Source organism: Mercenaria mercenaria, chromosome 6 (assembly GCF_021730395.1).
Source record: "Mercenaria mercenaria strain notata chromosome 6, MADL_Memer_1, whole genome shotgun sequence".
Lineage (NCBI taxonomy): Eukaryota > Metazoa > Mollusca > Bivalvia > Venerida > Veneridae > Mercenaria > Mercenaria mercenaria.
In genome coordinates, this window is record NC_069366.1 from 32914806 (window position 1) to 32939421 (window position 24616).

The 24616-nt window shown below is 35.3% G+C and overlaps 1 protein-coding gene and 1 pseudogene across 1 annotated transcript in view; both read left to right on the top strand.

Moving 5' to 3' along the window:
- Positions 1-3354: 3354 nt before the first annotated feature.
- On the top strand, positions 3355-7665 carry LOC123550561 (uncharacterized; annotated as a pseudogene).
- Positions 7666-12884: 5219 nt separating this feature from the next.
- The window catches only part of LOC123550196 (ras-related protein Rab-22A-like), a 30960-nt gene continuing 19228 nt past the window's right edge, over positions 12885-24616 (top strand). Inside the window, exons 1-3 of the mRNA XM_045338632.2 lie at positions 12885-13071; positions 22835-22914; positions 23560-23641. Of these exons, the coding sequence (XP_045194567.1) occupies positions 13036-13071; positions 22835-22914; positions 23560-23641 (198 nt within the window). The 5' untranslated portion in view covers positions 12885-13035. The remainder of the gene's footprint in view (positions 13072-22834; positions 22915-23559; positions 23642-24616) is intronic.

Below are 24616 nucleotides of genomic sequence, written 5' to 3' on the forward strand. Positions count from 1 at the left end.
TTTCTTTCTTTTCAATTCTTATTCAACTGAGTAAATAAGCTCGTGTTTTTTATGTTTTCGTATATTTGCTTCTACTCACTTTGTCTAACCAGCTAAACAGTTTATTGGGATTGATTCCTGTACAGTAATATCATTCTATATCTCTCATGATATCTGCAACAGCTTCACAAGTCAAGCTTTATTCTATTTAAGTGTCTGGCAAGTCAGTCTGATGTGAACATCTAGTGTCTTATGAGATGTAGCTTTATAAATTTATATTTCAGATGAGAGAATCTCATTTATAAATTTGGCAGTTGCACAGACATCGTGTACAATGCCATCTACATGGGACAAATTGTGTATTCAAAAAACGACCTGAAAGTCACAAAAGTGAAACAAATGTAATGAAACAGAAACTGAATGATGCATTTGATTTTATTTTTGCTTGCGTACCTGTGTACCTGTATGTTATTGGTTTACACGAAGTTTGTTCTTGTGCTTTCATATCTTTTTCGATAAATTGAAGATTGTTGAAACATATCAATGTGTTTGGAAATGATCCGTTATAAAAAGCATAGAAGATGAAAATCTTATTAGGCTGTCATATCTCCTTATAGCAGAAACTCCAAAATGAAGATGGACCAAAACCTATTCGGAAGATTTTGGTTAAAATATTTACAACAAGAAGTATTTTTAAAAAAGATACATGGCCACAGTAGGTAATGCAAACTTTAAGTTACGATCGGGTATTTATAAAGCAAAGCAAAATGTAGTTTGTAAAGTAAAATTTTCATGTTTTATATGTAGAACATATTTTACAGGACACATATTTTACTAGGGCCGAAAAGTGGGGGACGAAACGGCCAATTTGAAATCGTCAAGGGATACGAAATGACCAAAATGGGGACGAGTTGACTGAGGGACGAGCTGACTATAAATCATTCCGTATCAGAGTGGCGGAATTGTTTTACTACCTAGGGGATTCAGGTTTATGACGCAAGCTGTTTCCACAGGAGTCTTGCTACGGATTATAATGTGTATCAATACAGCTCAGGGTATCTGCACATCCCTTAAGAAAATATTATCTACTCCATTCAAAGCATTTGGAATTTTTCATCCACCAATCGGAATGTACAGTTTTTATCAGCTGTTTAATAACCTCCACACCAGATATTTACAGGAAGTAAAGGTGAAATCAATAGGCCGGAAAAATTCAATCTTTGTCATTAATTGGATTTTTCCACATTGCCAAAAATTTAAATGAGATGCTGGCCATAGTAAAAATAGTATACATTTGAAAAAAGAAATTTCATGAGACAAATATATGCTAGCTGCGATTTGACAAACTCTGGAGGTTGCTCTTGCATAATCTCTGAACATACTGCTTGAACACAGATATTATTTTTTCTTATATTTTGATAGTTTTGATGGTAGGGAGAACACAGAGCAATTAATTCAGTGTTAAGAGTCCACTCATAATTATTCCTATTGGGTCTTGTGCGAGGGTAAACAATCTGTATTATGAACAGTAATATAATGTATGTTTTTATTGAATTAATGACGATATAAATGATAAAAATTAAAATTCCATCAGAAGAATCCTAACCACTGTATTATTTTTTTACACTGATACAGAAAGCCATTCTGATAACTTTACTATCGCTATGCTTTAAAAACTTTACCCATTAATTGATTTATGTCATTTTACATACTTTGCAATATATTCAAAAATATAATACGGTAATGTGTATCTGATATTAAAACTGTTAAATGATATCCTGTAATATGAAGAAAGCGAAATTTCAGTATCTGGCCAAAAACATAATATTGAGCCGTGCCATGGGAAAACCAACATAGTGGGTGTGCGACCAGCATGGATCCAGACCAGCCTGCGCATCCGCGCAGTCTGGTCAGGCTCCATGCTGTTCGCTTTTAAAGCCTATTGGAATTGGAGAAACTGTTAGCGAACAGCATGGATCCTGACCAGACTGCGCGGATGCGCAGGCTGGTCTGGATCCATGCTGGTCGCACACCCACTATGTTGGTTTTCCCATGGCACGGCTCATATTTTTCTACTGTGTTTTCAACTCGGAACAATGAATAAGCGGAATATAAAATCCATTTTTCTTTTAAGTATTAAGTTACATGTCAATAAACATTGCTTTATGTTAAGTTAAAGGATTTATCGTATTTACTTTAGCCACTATGTAAATTTAGGTAAATTTGTGAATTTTACTTCCTCTTAGATCAGAGGCATAAGCATTTGTACACTAACGTTTTACATTCGTAAGCGCAACCGGGCAATATTTTGAAGATTGTATTTATACTACGTGATGTGGGAATGGAATGGACATACTGTCATTGACTTCAAGATCTCAAGTAATTCTTTATTTTCAATTTTGTTTAATTCTCTAAAACATTTTGTGTATCAAGTGTGTCATTAACCACTTACTTTTATTTCATAAATTATGGTTTCCATTCTCAGTTAAGAAAACAATTATTTTCATCGTGTTTTTTTTCCACATAATGTTAATGGTTCACTCACATGGTCAATTTGAAAATTAACATACTAGTAGTATTTACTAAATGTTTTATTTTCTCAAATCCTTATGAACTTATGAACACGGACGTAGTTTAATATGAATAATAATAGCATATATAAATATCATGTACATAAGACTTAATCGGGTCTTTACTGAGATTCTAAAGAAGTTCAATATCTATGTAATACAATTCAACTTAAGCTGGTGCAAGAGAGGTGAGGGTTGTTGCACTTTCCATTACCTCTCATGAATGGACTAGGACTGCTATTTTGTTTGGTGGCATTATATGCTTCCAAAGGATCTTCTTACAGATTTCATTGATTATCAAGTACCTGAAATAACCTTTTCACGTACCCGGAAGTTGGAATATAATAATATTAATAATAAGACTTTAAAGGTAAATGCCTTATAAACAAACATTTGTTTGTCTTTCACAGATGAACTCCTATAAACAGATTCAACAAAATGGTTTTCAGTTCGAGTACAAATGAAGCAATTTGAACATTTACACAATGAACCAAACAGGAAAACCAAGAATAATGAGTATGTCTTATTCTGAAGCTTCACCAGTATGGATGGTTGGACAGTGGACCCGCAAGGTAGAAGAGGGTGTCAAATATAATTTGTCATTACTATCCGGTCCAGGAAAACAAGATCGACAAATATCCGAACCTCTGCCTTACACTATAGAACCATTGCCATATTCCATGCAAAGGTGTGCCCATTTCGAGTTGATGTCAGACTCTATTGCAAGAGATGTGTTTGATGGCGAGAAAACCAAGGATCCCGACGAGGAATTTCTACAGCATTCTAAAGAAGACTTCATTCTTGACCTTTTGTTACCAGTTCCGATGGCAGGCTGTCTTACACTATTAGCTGTGCAGAATTACGACCGAGAACGGGAAATGATCAAAATATCAAGAAAGTTCTTAGAACATTACACTGTTTTAACAGGCAGCAGCTCAGATGGCCTTTGTTTACCAGAGGTCCAGATGAGGATAGAATTTATATATTTTCATCACTTATTGTCGACAGCGAAAACAAGAGGGCATTCAGCTCGCTAGATACTTCAAGAAGTCCGCCAGGTTATACAAAACTTGTCTTTAACTTAGACTGGCTAGAGAACAGGCCAAGCAAATATCCCCGAGAACGTGTAGAAGAAAAACTTACTAAAGAAACATTTCCTGCATTTATTGACCCGGGTAGAAGTAATATTGTTGTGAGAAGTAAACTAGTCAGTATTCTAAGGAAATATCTAAAACATGAGATACATAGTAGTGACAGGGAACGAATATTTACACGTCGTACGACGAATGTCGATTCCATCGCAAACGTATAGTTCTCTTACCATGGACCAGCCGTGACCTGCGAAATTGAGAGATCTGATTTTCTTAAGGTATCTTTATCAAAAGACTACGTTGTCGCGCTTCCTTGTCCACGCTGGCCACAAGAAGCCGCTGAATGGGTTCACCGTGATCGTATTTGGCCTCCAAAGGCGCTAGTTCGTTTTGTTGTCAAAGGTGGGTGCCACATCGTTCCTAAAGGAGATAAATTCAACAAAGATCCTCACGACTTTTTAATTTCATTCTCTCATTGCGAGAAACTTCTTGCACTAAGCTTGAGTATCAAGCAGAAGCGCTGCTACATGTTGTTCAAATTCTTGTTCAAGTACTCTATCAACAGAATAAATCGCGGGCTCACAACGTACCACTGCAAAACTATATTTTTCCGACTGTGCGAAAAAGTTCATGAGGATCAATGGAGTGAAACCCAACCATTTGATTTCCTCTTGCGACTGTTACTTGAGATGGAAACATGTCTCGAAAATGGGTTAATGCCACAGTATTTCATTCCACAAAGAAACATGATTCACTTCATGAGCGAAAAAACAAGGACAGTCGTATTGAAAGACATCCAGAAAGTTAAAGAGAATCCTGTTGGTATTTTCCTTGAACTAACGGAGAAACATCGCTTCTGCTGGCTTTCTAAAGATGTTTCTGCTGCCAGTATTTTTGTTCCTTTGCTCTTAAAGCCGCATCTTCCAAGGTGTTTAGCACAGCAGAAATTGCTTGAATACGTAGCTGCTCTGTTAGACAAAGGTGAAGTTGGAGTTGTTCTCTCTCTGCTCTGTGGAACTGAAATATGCGACGAGCCGCCCTCTACAGAAACTTCGATTTATTTTGTAGAGAAAGTGGTTGAAACAGAGAACGGATCGAAATGTCAAAATCTGAAAGCGCTATTGGCGACACTTTACCACCAATTTGCTTTAGAAATTAAACATGATGAGTCAGAAAGTCGAAAGGAATTGATGGATAAAAGTATTGGTATATTTGAAGAAATTATTCAAGAAGGGGACTGCCATGCCTGGATAATTAGTGAATACTACAACCTGCTGTTCAATTTAGAATCTTTTGGCAAGATTATAAACCACTTTGCTAAATTGATTAGAAAAGACTGCGAGTGTACGGCACGGTATTTTTTCAAAGGCGGAATATACACAAATGTTGATTTTCATAATCGGGCAACAGTGGAAGATTCTATTCAAGTAGCTCCGGAATTCATCGTTCCAGCTATTCTGTACGTGAGTTACAAGGCTGTATCAGCTAGTATGAGCTACATTAGATACAGCAGCTTGGCAGACATTGAAATTGAAATGATTTTGACATTTGTAAAGAAGCTAATTATGAAGAAGTTACAACTTTGATTGAGAGATAAGGAGAGAGTTTACCCCGAGTACATTGACGAATATGCTCATATCATTTTCGGACTAGGCTATAAACACCTAGATGATATTGAAAATTACAAACAACATTTCAGAGCTGCTGAAAATTTCGGCATTCCACTCCGTCAGATAGGTACTGATCTCATCTATAGCGAACCGGTGACTGTCAGAATTCACCATCGCTTGGAGAGCCCTAGATACCGACCATACAAACGCAAAAGTAAACGTGCGAGGCCGAATATTCCCGATTTAGCTTTTCGATTCAGAGATTTCAAGCTGAACGAATATACACACTATTAAAGTTATAGCTGCATAAGACAGTTTTCCGTAAAAATTTTACAATTTGTGCATATTTCGGGACATTTTTTCCCCGATATCTCTCCTTGGACACCTTCTGTATAGACAAATACGGTGCAAATTCCTTCGCACTTGACATGATCAATAGCACTAATGGAATATACTGTTGTTTGGCGATATTTAGCGATAACTTTACAAAAAAAAACCACCATGATTCTGTTTGAAACGTAAGGCACTAAATAGTTGTTGCTGTAATGTTTACAATGACTTCGAGTAAAGACATTTGTTTTGAAACATTGGTCTCAAGTGGACATTTATTTCATTATTATAATCATGATGTCGAATATTTTGGCAATCTCTTTCATTTCACCAAAAGTAAACTAATGAAATATCTGACACGTTTAGACAAATGCAGTATTAAAAGATGTTAAATCAGAATAAAATTTTGCAAAGATATCATTTAATTCATTAGAGTGTCTCTAGTTCTCTAGCTATTCTAGAAAGACACACAAATACAAATGATTCAATGTATACATAAAGCAAAAGGAAATGTATTGAATTTTCACTTATATATAGTCAAATATCAACTCATATGTATTTTCTCCCAATATAAGACAGAATGACAAAGTTATTTTGTTTTTGTTACGACTTTCCTGCCTTATAACGGAAATTGCTGGTTAACTATGTATATTTTCTAGATTTCCTTTCCATTGGGTTGAGGTCATGAAATCCTAGCATTATATGATTTAGTTTATATTTTATCCTGAATAAATACATATCTTTCTGAATAAATACATATTTGTTCTAAAATTATGTATGTATAAACAATGTAACAACAATGTTACCGATATATGCAGAAACAAAACCCGTATATAAACTTTTTTCACATGATTAAATGAAAATGTAAGGTACAAAAACCTTTCTGGGAGCTACATCTTGAACAGTGCTGATCTTTCAGATGAAAATCATGTCCATTAATAAAAAGTTTAAGTAAAAGCTGTGTTTGACGTTCAGACTCCCACGTTGTACCCTTATCTGAACTGAATATTTAAACTTTCACGCGTATAGTTTGGCTAAAATATTAAATCTTTTCATTTAGAAAGAGTTTGGTTCAACATAATACATATGTCCAAAATTGAGAAATAACAAAAGACATCAAACCCCGCATTAGATATTTGCAAAAACTCATGTAAAATGTTGACTTTGTACAATATTTCGACAAAATTTAGAGGCACATTTCTCTTAATTTACATGGATATTAAAGCAAACATGTGTATGTCAATAAGTGAATGATAAATTTTGATAAATAAAATCCATAAAGAACTTTAAGAGGGTGTCCTTTTTACCCTCACAAAATTTGAAAGAGTTGCTTTTAAATATTTCAAACAATTTCAGAATAAAGGCATTCCAGCGGTGTTACAAATGCTTTTGGCAACTCGTCTGGTTATGTTCGATTAATATTGTATGTTTTCTGTTTAAATTCGAAAATGCAAAATAGTTTTTTTTTTGTTTTTACCTCTTTTTATTTTTAAGTCTGTAATTACACCATTTTCCATATCTCAAGAATTGTCGACGGATTCTTTCAACGTAAATTACAAGTCATTATTGAACTTCGTGAATTCTCATTTATATCTCGCGTAAATTGTTGATCTGTTAAAAATATTGCATGTTAAAGGGCTATCAGAAAGAGTTTCATTGATGGATTTTAGAGCCAAGAATAATTATATAATCAACCCCCATTCCTTTAAATGACTAATGGTGTATTTGAATGCAATGGAATGAAAATGAGAAATGGAACTATTTTCGGAGCATGATCCAGATATTATTAAAGATATTGATTAAACTGAGCTGGAATGCAATCTTACTATTCTTCAATGCAGGTCGAGGGGAAGTAACCCAAATAAGAATACATTTGTGGAAATATTCATCTATCTAATGTCAAATAGTCATTCTCCTTTAAAATAGTACAGCCTTTTTTGTCTTAGTAATTCCTATTATATGAAACTGTAAAGTTTGTTTGTTTATATATATGTTTGGTTACTTGTTTGTTATGGTGTTATTGTTATGATCACATGGTTGTAATAACCCATGATCTAAATAAATCTTGAAATGTTGAAATCTTGGTAGAATTGGTCGAAGGGAGATAACAAACACGTTAACCCGTGGATACGAAATGTCGGACAGTGAGAAAAATATGGTTATATCATATATATTAGAGTCTGAGTCCCAATAAAATTTGTAAAAAGGTCCTTTGGAAGCATACAATGCAACCAAGAAACAAAATAGCAGACCCGGTTTGTTTGAGTCTGTTCATGAAGGGTAATGAAACGTGCAAGACCCCTTATGCTCCCTAGTACTGGCATACGCGGAATTCCGTTATAGTGAAATAGAATCTTTCCATGATCCAAAAGGACCAGAAAATATAACAACACTGAGTCCAAGTACGGGGAGACTTTTTACAACCGCCTCACGGCGCTTAAAGACTGTTGTTGTGATAGAATCTGCCAAAAGATCCTTTGGAAGCATAAAAAGCAACCAAGAAAAATAATAGGTGACCCAGAAATTAGGCAAAACTTCATCTATTTCAGCCATAAAGACGTTCATTTTTTTTTTAGTTAAATGTCGGGTGTGACCTTCTGCCGTATGTCAAACAAAAAATATGCACATTTAATTAACCTGGTTTATGAGAAATGCGGAATTGAAAATAACTACATATTTTAAAAAGATATCATCAAATAATTTTGTTACGAATCATAATTAATATCTTTGCTTAAGGAACTATAGTATTTTACAATCAGTTTAGACTATAGACAACGTACAAACAAATCTAAAACACCAACGTCTTTGAAATCGTCATTAAAGGTTTCTGACGTGTTGCTCAGACCGGCATACACCCTTTAAAGTTTCCTGAGGATATCACATCGCGATACAGCTTAACCTTTGCCTACTTTCACGGTTACGACTTTCAAATGTTCTTGCCTTGACCAACCGACCAGACTGAGGAAAAGTTCTGGTTTTGAAATGAATCTTATATTGTAATTTTGACCATTTTGCTTATATTGAACAAATAATCAAGGCCTCCGAGCGGTTTGTCGCCTGATTTATCACGGTTCGGAGTTCAGATGCGCAGGAATTGAACCGCGAGGCAAGTGTGGTTAAATATCTATGCATCTGAACGATGAACCGTGGTAAATTAGATGATAAACAACAATTTAAGAAGGCCTTGATTGTGGGAGGTTTTTAGCAACTTGAAAAGAAAAATACGTGAAAAAAAAAAAGAAATAGGTTGCTTCTATCACAATAAATCACAATAAACTATTTGGTCACTTTAAATACTCTTCAAAATTTTTAGCTACTTTTTTTGCTACTTTATCGTTTGCCGCACTTAGTTTAATTCTGTATGGTCTGTTTTTACTGTATTATTATTATTTCTTCGTCCAGGTTTTCATTATTTTCCTCACCACCAATATGATCAGCACATCATCATTATCATCATGGTCAGAAACCACCAATTCAAAAAGGTACAGTGAACGTACTGTGAATAAGGCAAATGTATACCTAGGAATAAGGGAAGCTTAGTCCCGTTCTGATTGGTAAGTTATGTAAACCCAAGAAGGGATATTTTCAACATGCAACCTTTTCTCCTGTGGTTGCAGCAATGGCAATATTTGCAACATTCGACGTAAATTGAAATAAAGTTTTATCAAACGTTTTGCTCCCGCCGTGCCAACAATGTAAACAGGGGATCATAATAATGTGTTTTAACATTGTTAAAATATGGAAATAACACGTCCAGTGGAATAACTTAGTAGTGCGTAGACGTCTAATGAGTTTTTTTGTGCCTAATAACCTATACAGTGTGTGTGATTTAAGTGTAACACTATCCCGTTATCAAGCTCCTCACAGCGGTTACCTTCCCTTGCGTTCATTATAACCGCTGCATTCACAAGATACATTGTACCATGTGACAATGAGAAAGTCACATGACTCTGCAAAATATCGGAGACGCCAAAAGAAACAAATTCCGGCAGCCTGTTTCATTAGTCACACGTCCAATAGATATTTTTGATAAAAGTCACGTCATTTTGTTATTTGAACAATTATGTGCGTGAATATTACCATCTAGATGCAAATAATGCAGTTTAAAAGATATCTGTTCTTCTTTATTCTATATAAAATTGACATATTTGCAATGGCTGCAGCACACATCAGGACCTATTTTAAATGTCTGTAACTTACATTTTCTTGAAGAATACTGTCAGTGCTGAATAAAAATCAAAAGAAAAGTGGGGGTCATGATTGATGCAAGAAAAATATTTTCAGTCAAACACACAAACTGCAAAATCAGCTAAAGAATGAGAGCCCAAATTGTAGTGGTGGTGTAGGATCTAATTAAGTATACATGACAAATTCTGTCACGTTATTATTTCATTATGAAAATGCTACCTACATATCAAGCATAGATCTGTCATGTGATTTCAGCAAACAAATTGCAAAGAAAGTAAGGAAAAATAGCTCTACTGCAGTACATAGCAAAAAATCTGAGGACTATTTGAATCTGCCAATATGCGATAACCATTTTTTCGCGCCATTTTCCTATTTAGTGTCTGTATGCCTAAAAAATAACCAAATCTGGTTAAACGACTCGTGATTGCAGTGATTTGATGTACCGTAAAGGAAAGTAATCGTTGCGGGGAGTTTGTCCCGTTATATCATTTCAATTCTCAAACTTTATTATATGTAAAATAGTAGATCAAATATATAGAGGATATTTGTTTATTTTTCGTGAATATGGAATATATCTCACTGAGAAGTGAGAAAATGTGAACATTTTCTCACTTCTAGGTGAGATATATTCAATATTCACGAAAAACAAACAAATTTTCTTTTTGTTTTATGCTCAGTTACGTTGAGATGTGCATTTTGCAACAATTTTTAATCTCAGCGCGGGAAACAGACGCGCGTAAACATACATGACGTCAGACGTGTTGTTACTTTAGAAAGACGCACACAACATAAAGTTCCATTTTATTTTATTTTTTGCTGCATAACGTTATGAAATTCTCATTAAGTAAAATAATTTGAATCGAGAAATATACTATAAAGAACAAAGTGCGACTACATTTTCCATCCTGTTTTAAGCAAATAATTTAAAATTCATACACAATGTATGAGGGGGCGGAGCTATATCTCTCACAGTGTGAAAATATAGATTTCATATTTTTACAGGGTGAGTGATGAGATATGAAAATATTTAACTGATAGAATACAGTATTTCATTAGTTAGCATAAAATAAATCAGCTTCTTTTCTCGGTGCCAGTATGGCGCCTAATAATCTATCTATCTATCTGCCGTTGACGTCAAAACCCCTTGCGGGAACGTAGACGTTTTGCGCGTCAAAATAAAAAAGAGAAAGAATATAGTGATAAAAATTTAGAGTGGAAGAAACTGAAAATAACTTTGGTGATATAAAAAGTTTAAAACTTGAGTTTGCAGGATAACTAGGACGAGACATGTTCAAGGCTGCAAACAGCAGCACTGAACTGCTCTAGGGTAGGGAGGTTGGCGACATTGGGGGAAGTTGGTTCCAATGGTACACTGTTCTCGGAAAATAAGAGAACTTGTAATAGTCAGTGGTTGCAGTAATTAACCTATAACTTAGGGAATGGCCTTAGCGGACACAACGGGTCATTGGGGACAGGTAATCTACAACTGGGATAGCAACCATATCATGATGAATCTTATAGAAGAGTGATAACCTAGAATCTATACGCCTTAAATCCAGTCGACGAAGGTTTAGGGAGTGTAGCATATCTGTTACACTGGCAGTACGGCCGTAGTCGGTCTTGATCCAAAGGGCGGCTCTCCTTTGGACGCTTTCAATTTGGTCACTTTGAGTTTGGGTGTGGGGCGACCATACCTCGGAGGCATATTCGAGCTGGGGTCGGACTAGAGTTTGGTAAGCAATGGTCTTAATGGGTTTGGATTTGACCTTAATGTTTCTTCGTAAGAACCCTAGGGTTTGGTTAGCTTTCTTGGTTGACCTATTTATGTGATTGTCCCATGATAGGTCATTTGAGATATCCACGCCTAGGTATTTAGCTGAGCTGACCGATTCAAGTTGGACTCCATGTAGGTAATACTGGGTAGGGATAGGATGTTTCCTTCTAGTGGCGTGGATCACTTGACACTTGGAGGGGTTGAACTCCACATCCCACTCCAACTCCCACTTTTCTAGAAGGTTTAGGTCATTTTGGAGAGTGACAGATTGGTCTGCAGATGACAGAGTTAGATATATTGACGTGTCATCTGCAAACAGACGGACTTTGGAACTGACGTTTTGTGGGAGGTCATTTATGTAAGCTAGGAAGAGCAGGGGACCAAGTACAGACCCCTGTGGGACACCTGATGATACTGGGATGGCATCAGAGGTAGTGCCATTTGGATCCTATTATCTAAGAAGCCTTTAACCCATCTTAGTGTGTTACCTCTGACTTTGTATTCGTACAGTTTTAGAAGGACTTTCTCATGGCTAACCTTGTCGAAAGCCTTACTAAAATCTAGTAGTATAAGATCTACTTGTTTCTTATTGTAGACTGAAGTGACCAGATCATTTACTTACATAACGAACTGAGTAACGTATGATCTTTTTTCCCTAAATCCATGCTGTAGGTCATACAGAATATCATGATTGGTGAAGTGCTTAACAATAGATGAGGAAACAATGTGTTCAAGAACTTTGCATAGGACACATGTTAATGAAATTGGCCTATAATTTACTGGATTTGACATATCACCTTTTTTAAAAATGGGGGCAACATATGCGGATTTCCACTGGGATGGAAGTGATCCTTCCTCCAGGGATTTCTGGAATATGAACTCAAGGATGGGGGATAGTTCTACAGAGAGTGTTTTAAGTATTATAGGCTTGATTTTGTCAGGACCACTAGCCTTATGGGGGTTCAGGTTGCTGAGAAGTTTCTCAATACCATATAATAATGCGTCGATGTCAGATTTCCGTGTTTTTATGTTAATGTGCATGGAATTTTCATACTTAGAATTACAATATAGTACATTTCTCAATCCCTGAAGATAAGTATTCTAAAAAGATAAACTCTTATTTTTCAATTTTAAGACATGGTCATCTGTCTTGAACGTTGGTATCTTACAATTTTATACCGAATCCTATCGTTTAAAATATTAATATTTGACACAAAAGTAATTAGTTTTAACAATCATGAACGTTATATTAGAAAATGTTTATTCTCATGTTGGTATTTATTTTGCTTTTCGGTATATTTGTACCATGTGACAGTCATGTGATTCATTCAATATGGTGGACGGTAGTGAAATGTAGGAAAACCGGATGTCTACATTTAAACCTTTCCTAAAATTAATTATTTACACAATATGAAATTATTCTTAAAGATTTTGACTGTATAAAGACATTTCCCTATTAACTATGTGAGAATCGTAACTTTACTTTTTGTCAGATGGCTGTTCGAGAAGTGAAATTGTGTCTGCTAGGGGTGAGTTTACTTACTTGGACTAAATACTCGTCTCCAGTTCACTTGTTATATCATTATCGTAGTCCAACTAATTTGACACGATCATAGGAAATATTGAGATAATTTATTTCATATGGGCAATATTCCCACTCTCGTCAAACACTCGAAGTCGAAAGACCAATATATGAAAGCAATTTCCGATGAAATTTTCATCGCTGCCGACGCTTTACATGCTACAGGTTTAAATGCCGATTATTTCACGAATTGGCCATAAATTCAAATAAAACTTACATGTATTGAAAGGGGATTCAATTCCAATTTGATTAATGTAAAAATTATCAAATATTAATATCCAAAATTTCAATTTTTCTGGTGATTTAAACCTATGTGTGTACTGTACACGATTAAGGTTTACTATGTCTACACGCAATATGCGCAAGCGATACTGTAAAACCAATAACTTTACATGACACTGTACTGTGGTTTACCTTCCATAATTTTGGTCGTTCAAACAGGGTTCGGCAATACTCATAAAAATGACTGAAGTGGGCAATACTGGGCAATAAGAAGTTTTTCTATTTTTTTTACTGAAACAATTGAGTTTCTTTGTTATAAAATGTAAGCATTATTCTTACATAAAGTTTTACTTACTTTAAAACCATTGGTGAAGTGATAGGTAGCTAACAGAACAGTTTCATTAACAAAATTATGGTTTATTTAAAAAAAAAAATTATGTGAAAGTAAACACTTTTCAGCACTATAGTTAGATCTCGCTAGGTCACAACTAGATTTTGCTTAACATATGATAGTCTACCAGTGTAGGTCTTTTTTATCATGAAGTATTCTGTAACTGAACAAATGTTTTGCAGTTTTTTCGATACCAAGTCTGTTTCTGAGTTTTGTCGGAATAATACCAAAATTTGAAAACACCCTTTCAATTGACTAACACAGTGTAACAGTTCAGTCTATGACCTTTCAGACTCTCAATTTTGGCACTAATCACAGTGCCACAGTCTTTGCATTTTTCAGGTTTTTTTTCAATCATACACAGTAACATAAAAACAATTCCACAAAGGGTACTTATTTTTTATGGTTATATGATAGAAATGACAATGTGATCTAAACTCACATTTTACTCATGAAAAACAGTTAAACTGTTTTTCATGAGTAAAATGAACAGATTTAAGTTGTTGACACTTCTAACTTTAATCACCTAATCTTGCTAAATGAATAATTGCTCAATTATCATCATAATAATATCTATTCAATAGATTGTTATAGACATTATAGCACTAGGCATGCAGTTGTCACTTCTATCACCGTATGGGTTGCAGGGCTTGAGCTAGGGAGCGACTTGAGCGAAATAGTCACTTTGTAGCTCCCCACTTCGCTCTAATCTAACATCAAAGCGAAATTCAAGTCGCCCGATTTTTTTATCCACACTCCTCCAGTTATCCGCTATCAGCCTGTTGACACTTGACTGTAATACATGATGGCATAATTTAAGCTCCGCCTACTTCAGATTACGGAGAAGTGCGAAGGTGACACTTGTTTTGTAAACTGACTGTTGATAAACAAAGCAGTAGGGATTTATATTACATAAGCTTCCACATTATTTTTTGACCATTAGAAAGTTTCTTACCGTGTTTAGCTCGAGTAATTTCCTTAAATCCACGTAATTTTACTCGTATTTTTCAAAACCCAAACTTTAGAAACATAATATTATCACTGACACTTTCTGTGACTAAAATAACGTAACTGAAGTTTACGCAAATTTTTGGCACCTGCCATCAGAAACTGGGTAAAACCTGTTTGACAACTGTTTCTTTTAATGTGTGCTGACACCAGCGTATCAAAGAGACACCAGCAGATCAAAGAAGATGTGTATTCCGTGTGATGTCATAGTGATGTCACTGCTATTGACATGTATTTAATTCACATACTTGTTATTTAAAGTGACTGACTTTGAGTGCAATAGCACTGGGAGCTTGATTTTTTTTTTGCAGAATGATATGGAATTAACTTTTTTTAATCATGTTAATTGTATTCATATTTAAAGGGTTTTCTTGGTTTGGACAATCATTGCAAGAGTGAAAAAAACTTGAATTTGCAGTTTAATCACATTAGATTCACAAGGTTAAGAAAACAGAATCACTGACATTTTCAGTGAATTTGTTATTTAATTACTTTAAATTAATAGACTTTGTAAACAAAGACAGGGAATAATAAAAATAGTAACGTTATATTAAGCATATTTAGTTCCTTTTTCAGCTTGCATGTCATGGTGCTAAAATCTTTCAACGTTTTCCCTAAAATCTCGCCACTTCTCCCTAAAATCTCTCCACTTCTCCCTAATCTTACCTGAGGGAGAAGTGACTTCTCCCTAAAATCTTAGCCTAGCTTAAGCCCTGGGTTGTTAGTCAACTAAAGAGTTGAAATATGTATTGAAGTTTGAACTGAAATATTATATTGCCCAGTATTGACCACTATCCCCCAGTAAAACCCGGGTGTTCCCAGTATTACCCACTGGGCTGGGCAATATGCTTAAAACCCGGGTTTTTGCCAACCCTGCCTTCAAAGTTTTGATGTTTAGATTGCCAGTCACAAATATAAAACAATCTGAACGTCGAATTATTTTGACTAATCATTATCACTCAGTCAGGGGTATAACTGTTTTAAGTTATGTAACCTATTTCAGTTACTTTTTCAAGCATTTTATAACCTGTATTAGTTATAAAATATAAGTTAACTCAGTAAGTTATTCAAAAAAAGTCTTTTTGCTGTTCTCACAAAGTGACCTATACAGTGAAGTAAGTTAGTAGCAATCTGTGGTTAATCAAATTCTCTTTTAGTTTGATCATGACCTGATAAACATAATGGGATGCTAAGAGTTTTATAGCTTTAAACCTTTTGCGTAAAACTTTTAATCAGCCTTGCGTAAAAAAATTTACTGCAAAGCTGGAAAGATAAGAGTTCAAGGATTCAGGAAATAATTGCCTTAGTCACATTCAAAATGAGGAACTGGCACAGGAGGGCTTTGTAATATTTTATGATAACTGAAACAAGTTATGAAAATATAAGCAATAACTCAAATGGGTTATAAACTGCGATAACTTGAAACAGTTACACCCCTGACTGATTATCGCTGCAATACTCAAGCCTTGTGCTCAGACTTTTAGGGTTTGAATTTATCCTAGATATCATAGTCTAAGTTACTCCCTTTTGTGACTTGCTGAGCACTATTTTTGTGCCCCCCATGAGTGGTGGGGGCATATAGATTTGCTATTGTCCATGCATCCGTCCGTCCGTCACAGTGTCCGTGCGCTCATACCATTGGTAGGAGGTGTGGCCCAGGACAGTAGAAATCCTTTGTATTCATTCCGTAGCCACTTAATTCTTTTGTTCCTTAAGTGGTCATTCTATTGTTTCCAAACAATGGAATAACCACCTAATACATGAATTGTATGGGCTTCCGTCTGTGCGTCCTTCCGAAGTTCATGACGCACCTAGCTCAAAAAGTATTTGATATAAATTGATGAAACCTTGTGTGAGTCTTTATCATGATATGAACTTGCGCACCTCCTATTTTTCGTCTGGCTTCGCTCCCTATTTTTAGAGTTATGGCCCCTGAAATAGTCAAAAATGCACATTTTCACCTTGTGACACGCTTAGCTCAAAAAGTATTTGATATAAATTCATGAAACCTTGCATGAGTCTTAATCATGATATGAACTTGCGCAACTCCTATTTTTCATCTGGGTCTGCCCCCTATTTCCAGAGTTGTGGCCTCTGAAATAGTAAAAAATGCACATTTTCACCTTGTGACGCGCCTAGCTCAAAAAGTATTTGATATAGATTCATGAAACCTTGCATGAATCTTTATCATCATATGAACTTGCGCACCTCCTATTTTTCATCTGGATCTGCCCCCTATATATAGAGTTATGGCCCCTGAAATAGTAAAAAATGCACATTTTCACCTTGTGACGCGCCTAACTCAAAAAGTATTACATATAAATTGATTAAACCTTGCATGAGTCTTTATCATGATATGAACTTGTGCACCTCCTATTTTTTATCTGCCTCCGCCCCCTATTTTCAGAGTTACCGCCCCTGAAATAGTCAAAAATGCACATTTTCACCTTGTGACGCACCTAGCTCAAAAAGTATATGATATAAATGCATGAAAACTTACATGAGTCTTTATCATGATATGAACTTGCACACCTCTTATTTATTTGCTGGCTTCTCCCCCTATTTTTAAAGTTATGGCCCCTGAAATAGTAAAAAAATGCACATTTTCACCTAATTATGTGTCTAACTCAAAAAGGATTTAATGTAAGTTCATGAAACCGTGCTTGAGTCTTTATCATAATGTGACCTTGCACACTTGGCATTCTTCTTGAGAATCTTTGTGTTTATTACGGAGTTATGGCCCTTGAAATAGCCAAAATAGTGGATTTTTTGTTTGTGATGCTCATAGCTCAAAAAGTATATGATATAGAATAATGAATCCTTTTCATATTTTTTTTTGAGGCTATACCCAATTAAGAATGCAAACATTTGAATTATTTCCCCTTATTTGTGACAAATGTACCAGTGGGGGGGCACACCCTGTGTCCTACAGACACATTCTAGTTTGTGTTATATCCAGTCTTGCGGTACTTGATTTTTGTGAGAACAACAATGTGCAACGTACCTGCTGGTAACAGTTTTTACCTGCCATGAAAGCTGATTATGTCTCGCAAATTATTCATGGAAAAGTAATTATTTTTAAATGCCCTCACAAGTAAAATTGGTAAGCAAGTATTGCCCAGATATTTGACAAAATTACCCTGCCACTGTTCTAAACTTATTTTGTAATAATTGTTAATGTTAATTTTACTCTTTCAAAAGAAAAGCTGTGTCAAGTAGGATGCCATACCACTAAATTAGAGTTAACTCCTTTTGCAAAAAGTAAAGATCACATGTACTGTAGACATGATGGTTAAAAGTAAACAAGCACTAGGAAAATGATTTTCTGTTGGAAATATTATTTGCAAAGAAAAGATTTACTATGCTGATAGAAAGAAATTGGAACATACTCTTATTATTTCTTTCCTGTATTAATTTATTCCTTTAGCACCGCAAAAATAGCATCAAACAGGCCACATTTCTTTGTAAACTCAATGTAAATATTCTTTTAGCTCAACTGTTCAAAGAATAGTCAGAGCTATTCTACCTACCCTGGCATCGGTGTCTGTGTCACACCATGGTTAAAGTTTTGCGTGCAGGTACATATAGCTGTCATTTAAGGAGGTAGGTTACCTTAATATTTGTATGTGCGCATGTCCAACTGGAAGCCAACGTGACGATTTACGACGACGTTTACGACAAACTAAATCATAAAATGTGTTTGTATATCCATTCTTCTGAAAAATTTTTTAGTTTCAGTTGATAATTTATTACTTATATACTAAAACTGAGATCTAAAATTATTCAAATTTCAGTAGAAAATTGTAGTTTCTTGAATTGAATTGATGTTACCATGGAAATGAAGACCGTGACCTATATATCTAAATGTAAAATTCAAAAGCGTTGACACTGGTCTATTTAAAGAACACAGCTTCGGCTTTTTATTTTCATTTCAACAATATCGATGAGAATAATAGCAGCATGCTGAACGATTTTTCCATGAAAAATGCCAGACGAAGGGTTCTGCTGTAAGTATTTTAAGCTGTAAACTTTGTTTGAATGAATGCAGATAACGCGAAAATATAACTTACGTTAGAAATAATATGTTTTAAAGCTACATTAGTAAGAAAGATAATTCTATTCAATATTTTTTTATAAGAAATTACAACAAAAAGCAAGATATAAGCTATTTTAAATATCTCTGTTGCCATGGTTACTTTAAACTTTAAGAAAAATAGGGTACCATGTAATGTGCTTGGTATATTACCAAAATATTCCATGATAGTCATTAACAGAATGGCACTGAAACCGTCGAAAATCCCGTTTTTCATACATATTTGTTTAAAATTGAGAGAAAATGCGTTACCATGGAAACACAAGCCCCGCGACATATACATTTTAAGCTTATATTAGAAAGCTTACGCGCATACTAGTATACTTACCAATTATGCAGACTTGTACGGATATCAATGAAACTAAAATACACTGAAAAGTGTTAAAAATCCATATTTTCCTTCTTCTTTCAAAGTAAAATACCTTAGGAGGGTCATGTTCCTCAGACCTGGATAAAAACTGAACTTTAAGGGACAGAGATAAACGAAAGTGAGATTGTAGCAGTTAAAACATCATATTACACGAAATACAAAAAATAGCTGCGGTTCAACTAATATGAATTTACACTAATAACAAGGTAACCTACCTCCTTAAAGCCATATAGGCTTAAAACTTACTTTTAGCTTGACTATTCAAAGAATAGGTAGAGCTATAATAATAAATAATTGGACTCATCCATGTGTCGGATAAATGAAATGGCATTTTGTTCACTGTGATGAAACTTCTCATATCTGTTCACTGTGATGATCTGATATTCATTGCACAGGTTCAATAACTGCTTTGCATTTTTACAAAATTATGTCCCTTTTTCGACTTAGCAGGTTTTGGTTAAGTTATTATATGTAAGCTGGTATCCCAGTATCCACTTATGGGAATGGATTGAAACTTCACACACTTATTTTTGATGATCTGACATTCAGTGCACAGGGTTCATAACTCTGCTTTGCATTTTTACAAAATTATGCCTCTTTTCCAACTTAACATTTTTTGGTTTTGTTTTGTATTTGTAAGCTAGCTGGTAGCTCAGTACCCACTAATGGGAATGGATTAAACTTCACACACTTGTCCACTGTGATGAGCTGACAAGCATTCTACAGGTAACATAACTCTCAGCAAGAACCATAACTCCATTCTGCTTTTGCAAGAATAATGGCCCCTTTTGGACAAAAAAATCAGAATCTGATGAACGTCTGCACCGGCAAGGCAGTGCTCTTGTTCAGCTTTTATATTAATTCAGTTGACAAGGCTGTTGCATAGTCAAGTGTTACTGTCCTCCTTGTTTCTTTTTCTAAGTCAATTACCAACCTCACTGGTTCAAGTCCCATAAATTGACATGTATTTTAGCCAAATTATGCCCCCTTTTGGACTTAGAAAATCCTTGTTACAGTTATACTCTGATATGGCCGAGGCTATCTGCACGCTTGTTACAGTTATACTCTGATATATCCGAGGCTGTCTGCACTCTTGTTACAGCTATACTCAGATATGACCAAGGCTATCTGCACTCTTGTTACAGCTATACTCTGATATATGGCCGAGGCTATCTGCACTCTCGTTACAGCTATACTCTGATATGGCCGAGGCTATCTGCACTCTCGTTACAGCTATACTCTGATATGGCCGAGGCTGTCTGCACTCTTGTTACAGCTATACTCTGATATGGCCAAAGCTGTCTGCACTCTTGTTACAGCTATACTCTGATATGGCCGAGGCTATCTGCACTCTCGTTACAGCTATACTCTGATATGGCCGAGGCTATATGCACTTTCGTTACAGCTATACTCTGATATGGCCGAGGCTATCTGCACTCTGGTTGCAGCTATACTCTGATATGGCCGAGGCTATCTGCACTCTCGTTACAGCTATACTCTGATATGGCCAAGGCTATCTGCACTCTTGTTACAGTTATGCTGTGATATGGCCGAGGCTGTCTGCACTCTTGTTATCCCCCGACGAAAGTCGGAGGGATATAGTTTTGGCGTTGTCCGTCCGTCCTTCCGTCCGTCCGTGCGTCCTTCCGTCTTTCTGTCCGTCCGTCCGTCCGGAGCCATATTTAGGAAATGGTTGGGAATATTTATTTAAAACTTCATATACATGTTCACCACAATGAGTTCTAGCGTCCTGTCAAGTTTCAGTCAGATTGCCCAAGTAACACCAGAGTTATGGCCCTTAGAAGTTTCTAGTGTTAACTGTATAGGGTACTATAAATATGGCAATTTCTGCATCATAACTTTTGATATATTTGACCTAGAACTATGAAACTTAAACAGAATTTAGATCACCATAATGTGGTTGTGTACACACAATTTCATTTGGATTTATTTGTAAATTAAGAGTTATTGCCCTTTAATTGTATAAAAATCCACATATTTGTACATAACAAACTTACCATTTGGTAGAATTTCATTAAATTTCTTTCATTCTTTTCCATGAACATTTATTGTAAACATGTGAAGTTGTGTACCCACAGCTGGTCACCCCCTTAGCTTGATCACCCCATCCCCCCCCCCCCCCCCCCCCCCCAAAAAAAAAAATCATTCCTTATTTTAGATTTCCAAACAAACTTCATATACATGTTCACCACTATGAGGTTATGGGGCCCATCAAGTTTCAGACAGATTGCCCAAGTAACACCAGAGTTATGGCCCTTAGAAGTTTCTAGTGTTAACTATATAGGGTACTATAGATCTATAGATATGCCAATTTCTGCATCATAACTTTTGATATATTAGACCTAGAACTATGAAACTTTAACAGAATTTAGAGCACTATAATGTGGTTGTGCACAGACAATTTTGTATGGATTTCTTTTTGTAACTTCAGAGTTATTGCCCTTTAATTGTCTAAAAATCCACATATTTGTACATAACAAACTTACCATTTGGCAGAATTTCATTAAATTTCTTTCATTCTTTTCTTACATTTATTATAAACATGTGAAGTTGCGCACCCACACCTGGTCACCCACTTGCCTTGGTCACACCCCCTCCTCCTCCCAACCCCCCTCCCCACCCCCCTCCCCCAATTTTTTTTTTTTTTCATTTCTTATTTTAGATTTTTTTTTAAACCTTCGAAGTTGTACCATTCCCCCACCTCACTTCTCCACCCAGTCATGCCCACCACTGATCATGCATCCTCTGCCTCTCCCCTCCCCCCTCCAACTTCACCCTTTTACCTTTTTTCTTTTTTTTCATTTTTAATTTTCAGTCAATATTTATAATCAGCATGTGAAATTTTGTTTCCTCTCCCGTTCCCCTGCACCCCCACCCCCTAAAAAAATAAATATATACATATATCTATATATAGAAATATATATTTCCATTCCTTTTTTTTTTTTTTTAAATGTTCAAACCTTCAGCATGTTAAGTTGTGACTGCACAAACCTTGCCCTCAGCCATGTTCAAGATATCTTACCTGTGTTCTCTTAAGGACGTCTGATCTTTAAAGTTCAAATGTACATGTAAAACAGCAACACCTGGTGCCAAACCACTCAAAGACAATATTTCATTCCAGTTAAACTTCAAGCTCATATTTCAATTAACTGCATTTAATTTTAAAAGCTAAGCTTATTACAGTAAGCATATCCCAATCAAAATAAATTCTTTAGTCAGGATCAAAGTATCATACATTTATTATGTACTCTTTGATTAAACGTTTGTTTTCTGTTAAATTGATTTTGACTAATGAAATTATTTGCTTCTTATTAACATCCTTAACTTTTTGCCGAATATATCTTTTTGCCATTCCTCACCACAAACCCTTTCGGCGGGGGATACCAGTTCATCGAATTTGCTTGTTACAGTTATGGACATGCCAATGTTATTCATACGACTAAACATACTGTATAATTATGTATGTAGTTGAGTTTTTCTTAATGCTGACATTAGTAGGTTAACTTAGTAGTTCTTAAAAATCTGTGTGCACTAGCATCAGACCATTGTCTTAGCCAAAGAATGTTTATAAATAATGTTAAACTTACAGTGTTTTATATTTACAGGATTCTGGTGTTGGAAAGTCGAGCATTGTACTTCGTTTTGTGAGAGATCAGTATAAGGAAAATTTAGAGAGCACCATAGGGTATGTTTATCCATTATATATCAGCCTGATCATAAATGTTTATGTTCATGGGACCAGGAGACTATACATATAGGTTTGCATTTTGGTTTGTCGGTAGGTCCCACTCATATTTGACAGTTTGGTCAATGACTTTGCCATTCATGAATGTATTAAATTTTTCAAATAGTATGGTACAACTTTCACAATTTACTCTAGTACTTGACAAAAGTAGCTTGCATGCCACTTTATCCCTAGTGCAAAGGTCAGGATCACACTAAGGTGTCACTTCATTTAAATAAATTTTTATGTCTGATCTGTCTCGTCAAGCAAATTGGATGGATAGAATTTTTGTCTATTTATATGTTTCAGCATATGATTTGAGCCGTGCCATGAGAAAACCAACATAGTGGGTTTGCGACCAGCATGGATCCAGACCAGCCTGCGCATCCGCGCAGTCTGGTCAGGATCCATGCTGTTCGCTAACAGTTTCTCTAATAGTAATAGGCTTTGAAAGCGAACAGCATGGATCCTGACCAGACTGCGCGGATGCGCAGGCTGGTCTGGATCCATGCTGGTCGCAAACCCACTATGTTGGTTTTCTCATGGCACGGCTCATTTATGATGAAGCTTGTAACATTTAAGCACATAGTATGTTTTATATTTCAGTGCATCATTCATGACAAAGCGTATAACAGTTGATGGAAACACGTTCATTTTTCAGATCTGGGACACAGCCGGGCAAGAAAAGGTTTGTATTAAGAGAGACTTTTCAGATTTATTTCAAATTTTACAAAGTTTTTTTAATTATTAATAATTGTAAATAAATTGTAAAGACAAGATGAGTAAGTAAATTGTAGGTAGGGTTTATTTGTAGAAAGTTTCTGTTAGAAACACTATTTAATAGCCTTCAAGTCAATAAAATAATTATATGGAAAACCTGTTTTTAATGTCATGCTGTGAAAAATTGATAAATGAAGCAGAAATTCAGCTGTAATGACATCAAACTGATAAAAAATCATATGTTGTGAAATCGTTAATTTTCGCAGGGGAGTATTTTTTGTAGTTCAGTCTATCTGTGAAGTTTGACCCCAGTGAGGTAGTAATATATCAATTGATTCTATGTTCAAAGGTTAAAATCCGCAGATTTATATCCCCTTGATTGCTTGAAGCAGCTGTTTTGGCCAGAATCGAAGAAATTTCATGCGTATGCAAGACTTCCATTGAGAAGTATATATTTTGCCTAAATATTCATTAGAAATGAAAGTTTTTAAAATTATTGTTACCTCCCTTTGCCTATCTCAGCTGCACAATCAAGATAGATGGAATTCTAAATCTACACACTGTTCTAAAACTTAACATTTGTTTCATATAGATGAACTGTCCCCATATCTGTCAAATGCAAATGTAAAATTAGAACTTATATTGAAATCAAAAGGAATAGTCCATTTTTTAAATACAAAATGTACTTTTTACATAAAGGGAGGTAAGAATAAAATTTCATAATAAGTAATAAAATATACACATTTCTAACTCTAACTCTATGTAATGGGTCTTTTTCTTCCTTAAATAAGTATCTAACGGAATATACAAAAACTGACAAATGTCATATAATATTGCTCAAATGTGTTTAATTTAATGGGCATGAAATTCCTTGGATTTGAGTTCCCACAAAAGGCCAATTCGGGTATAAAACACAAAATTTAATGACAACAAATTAAAATAT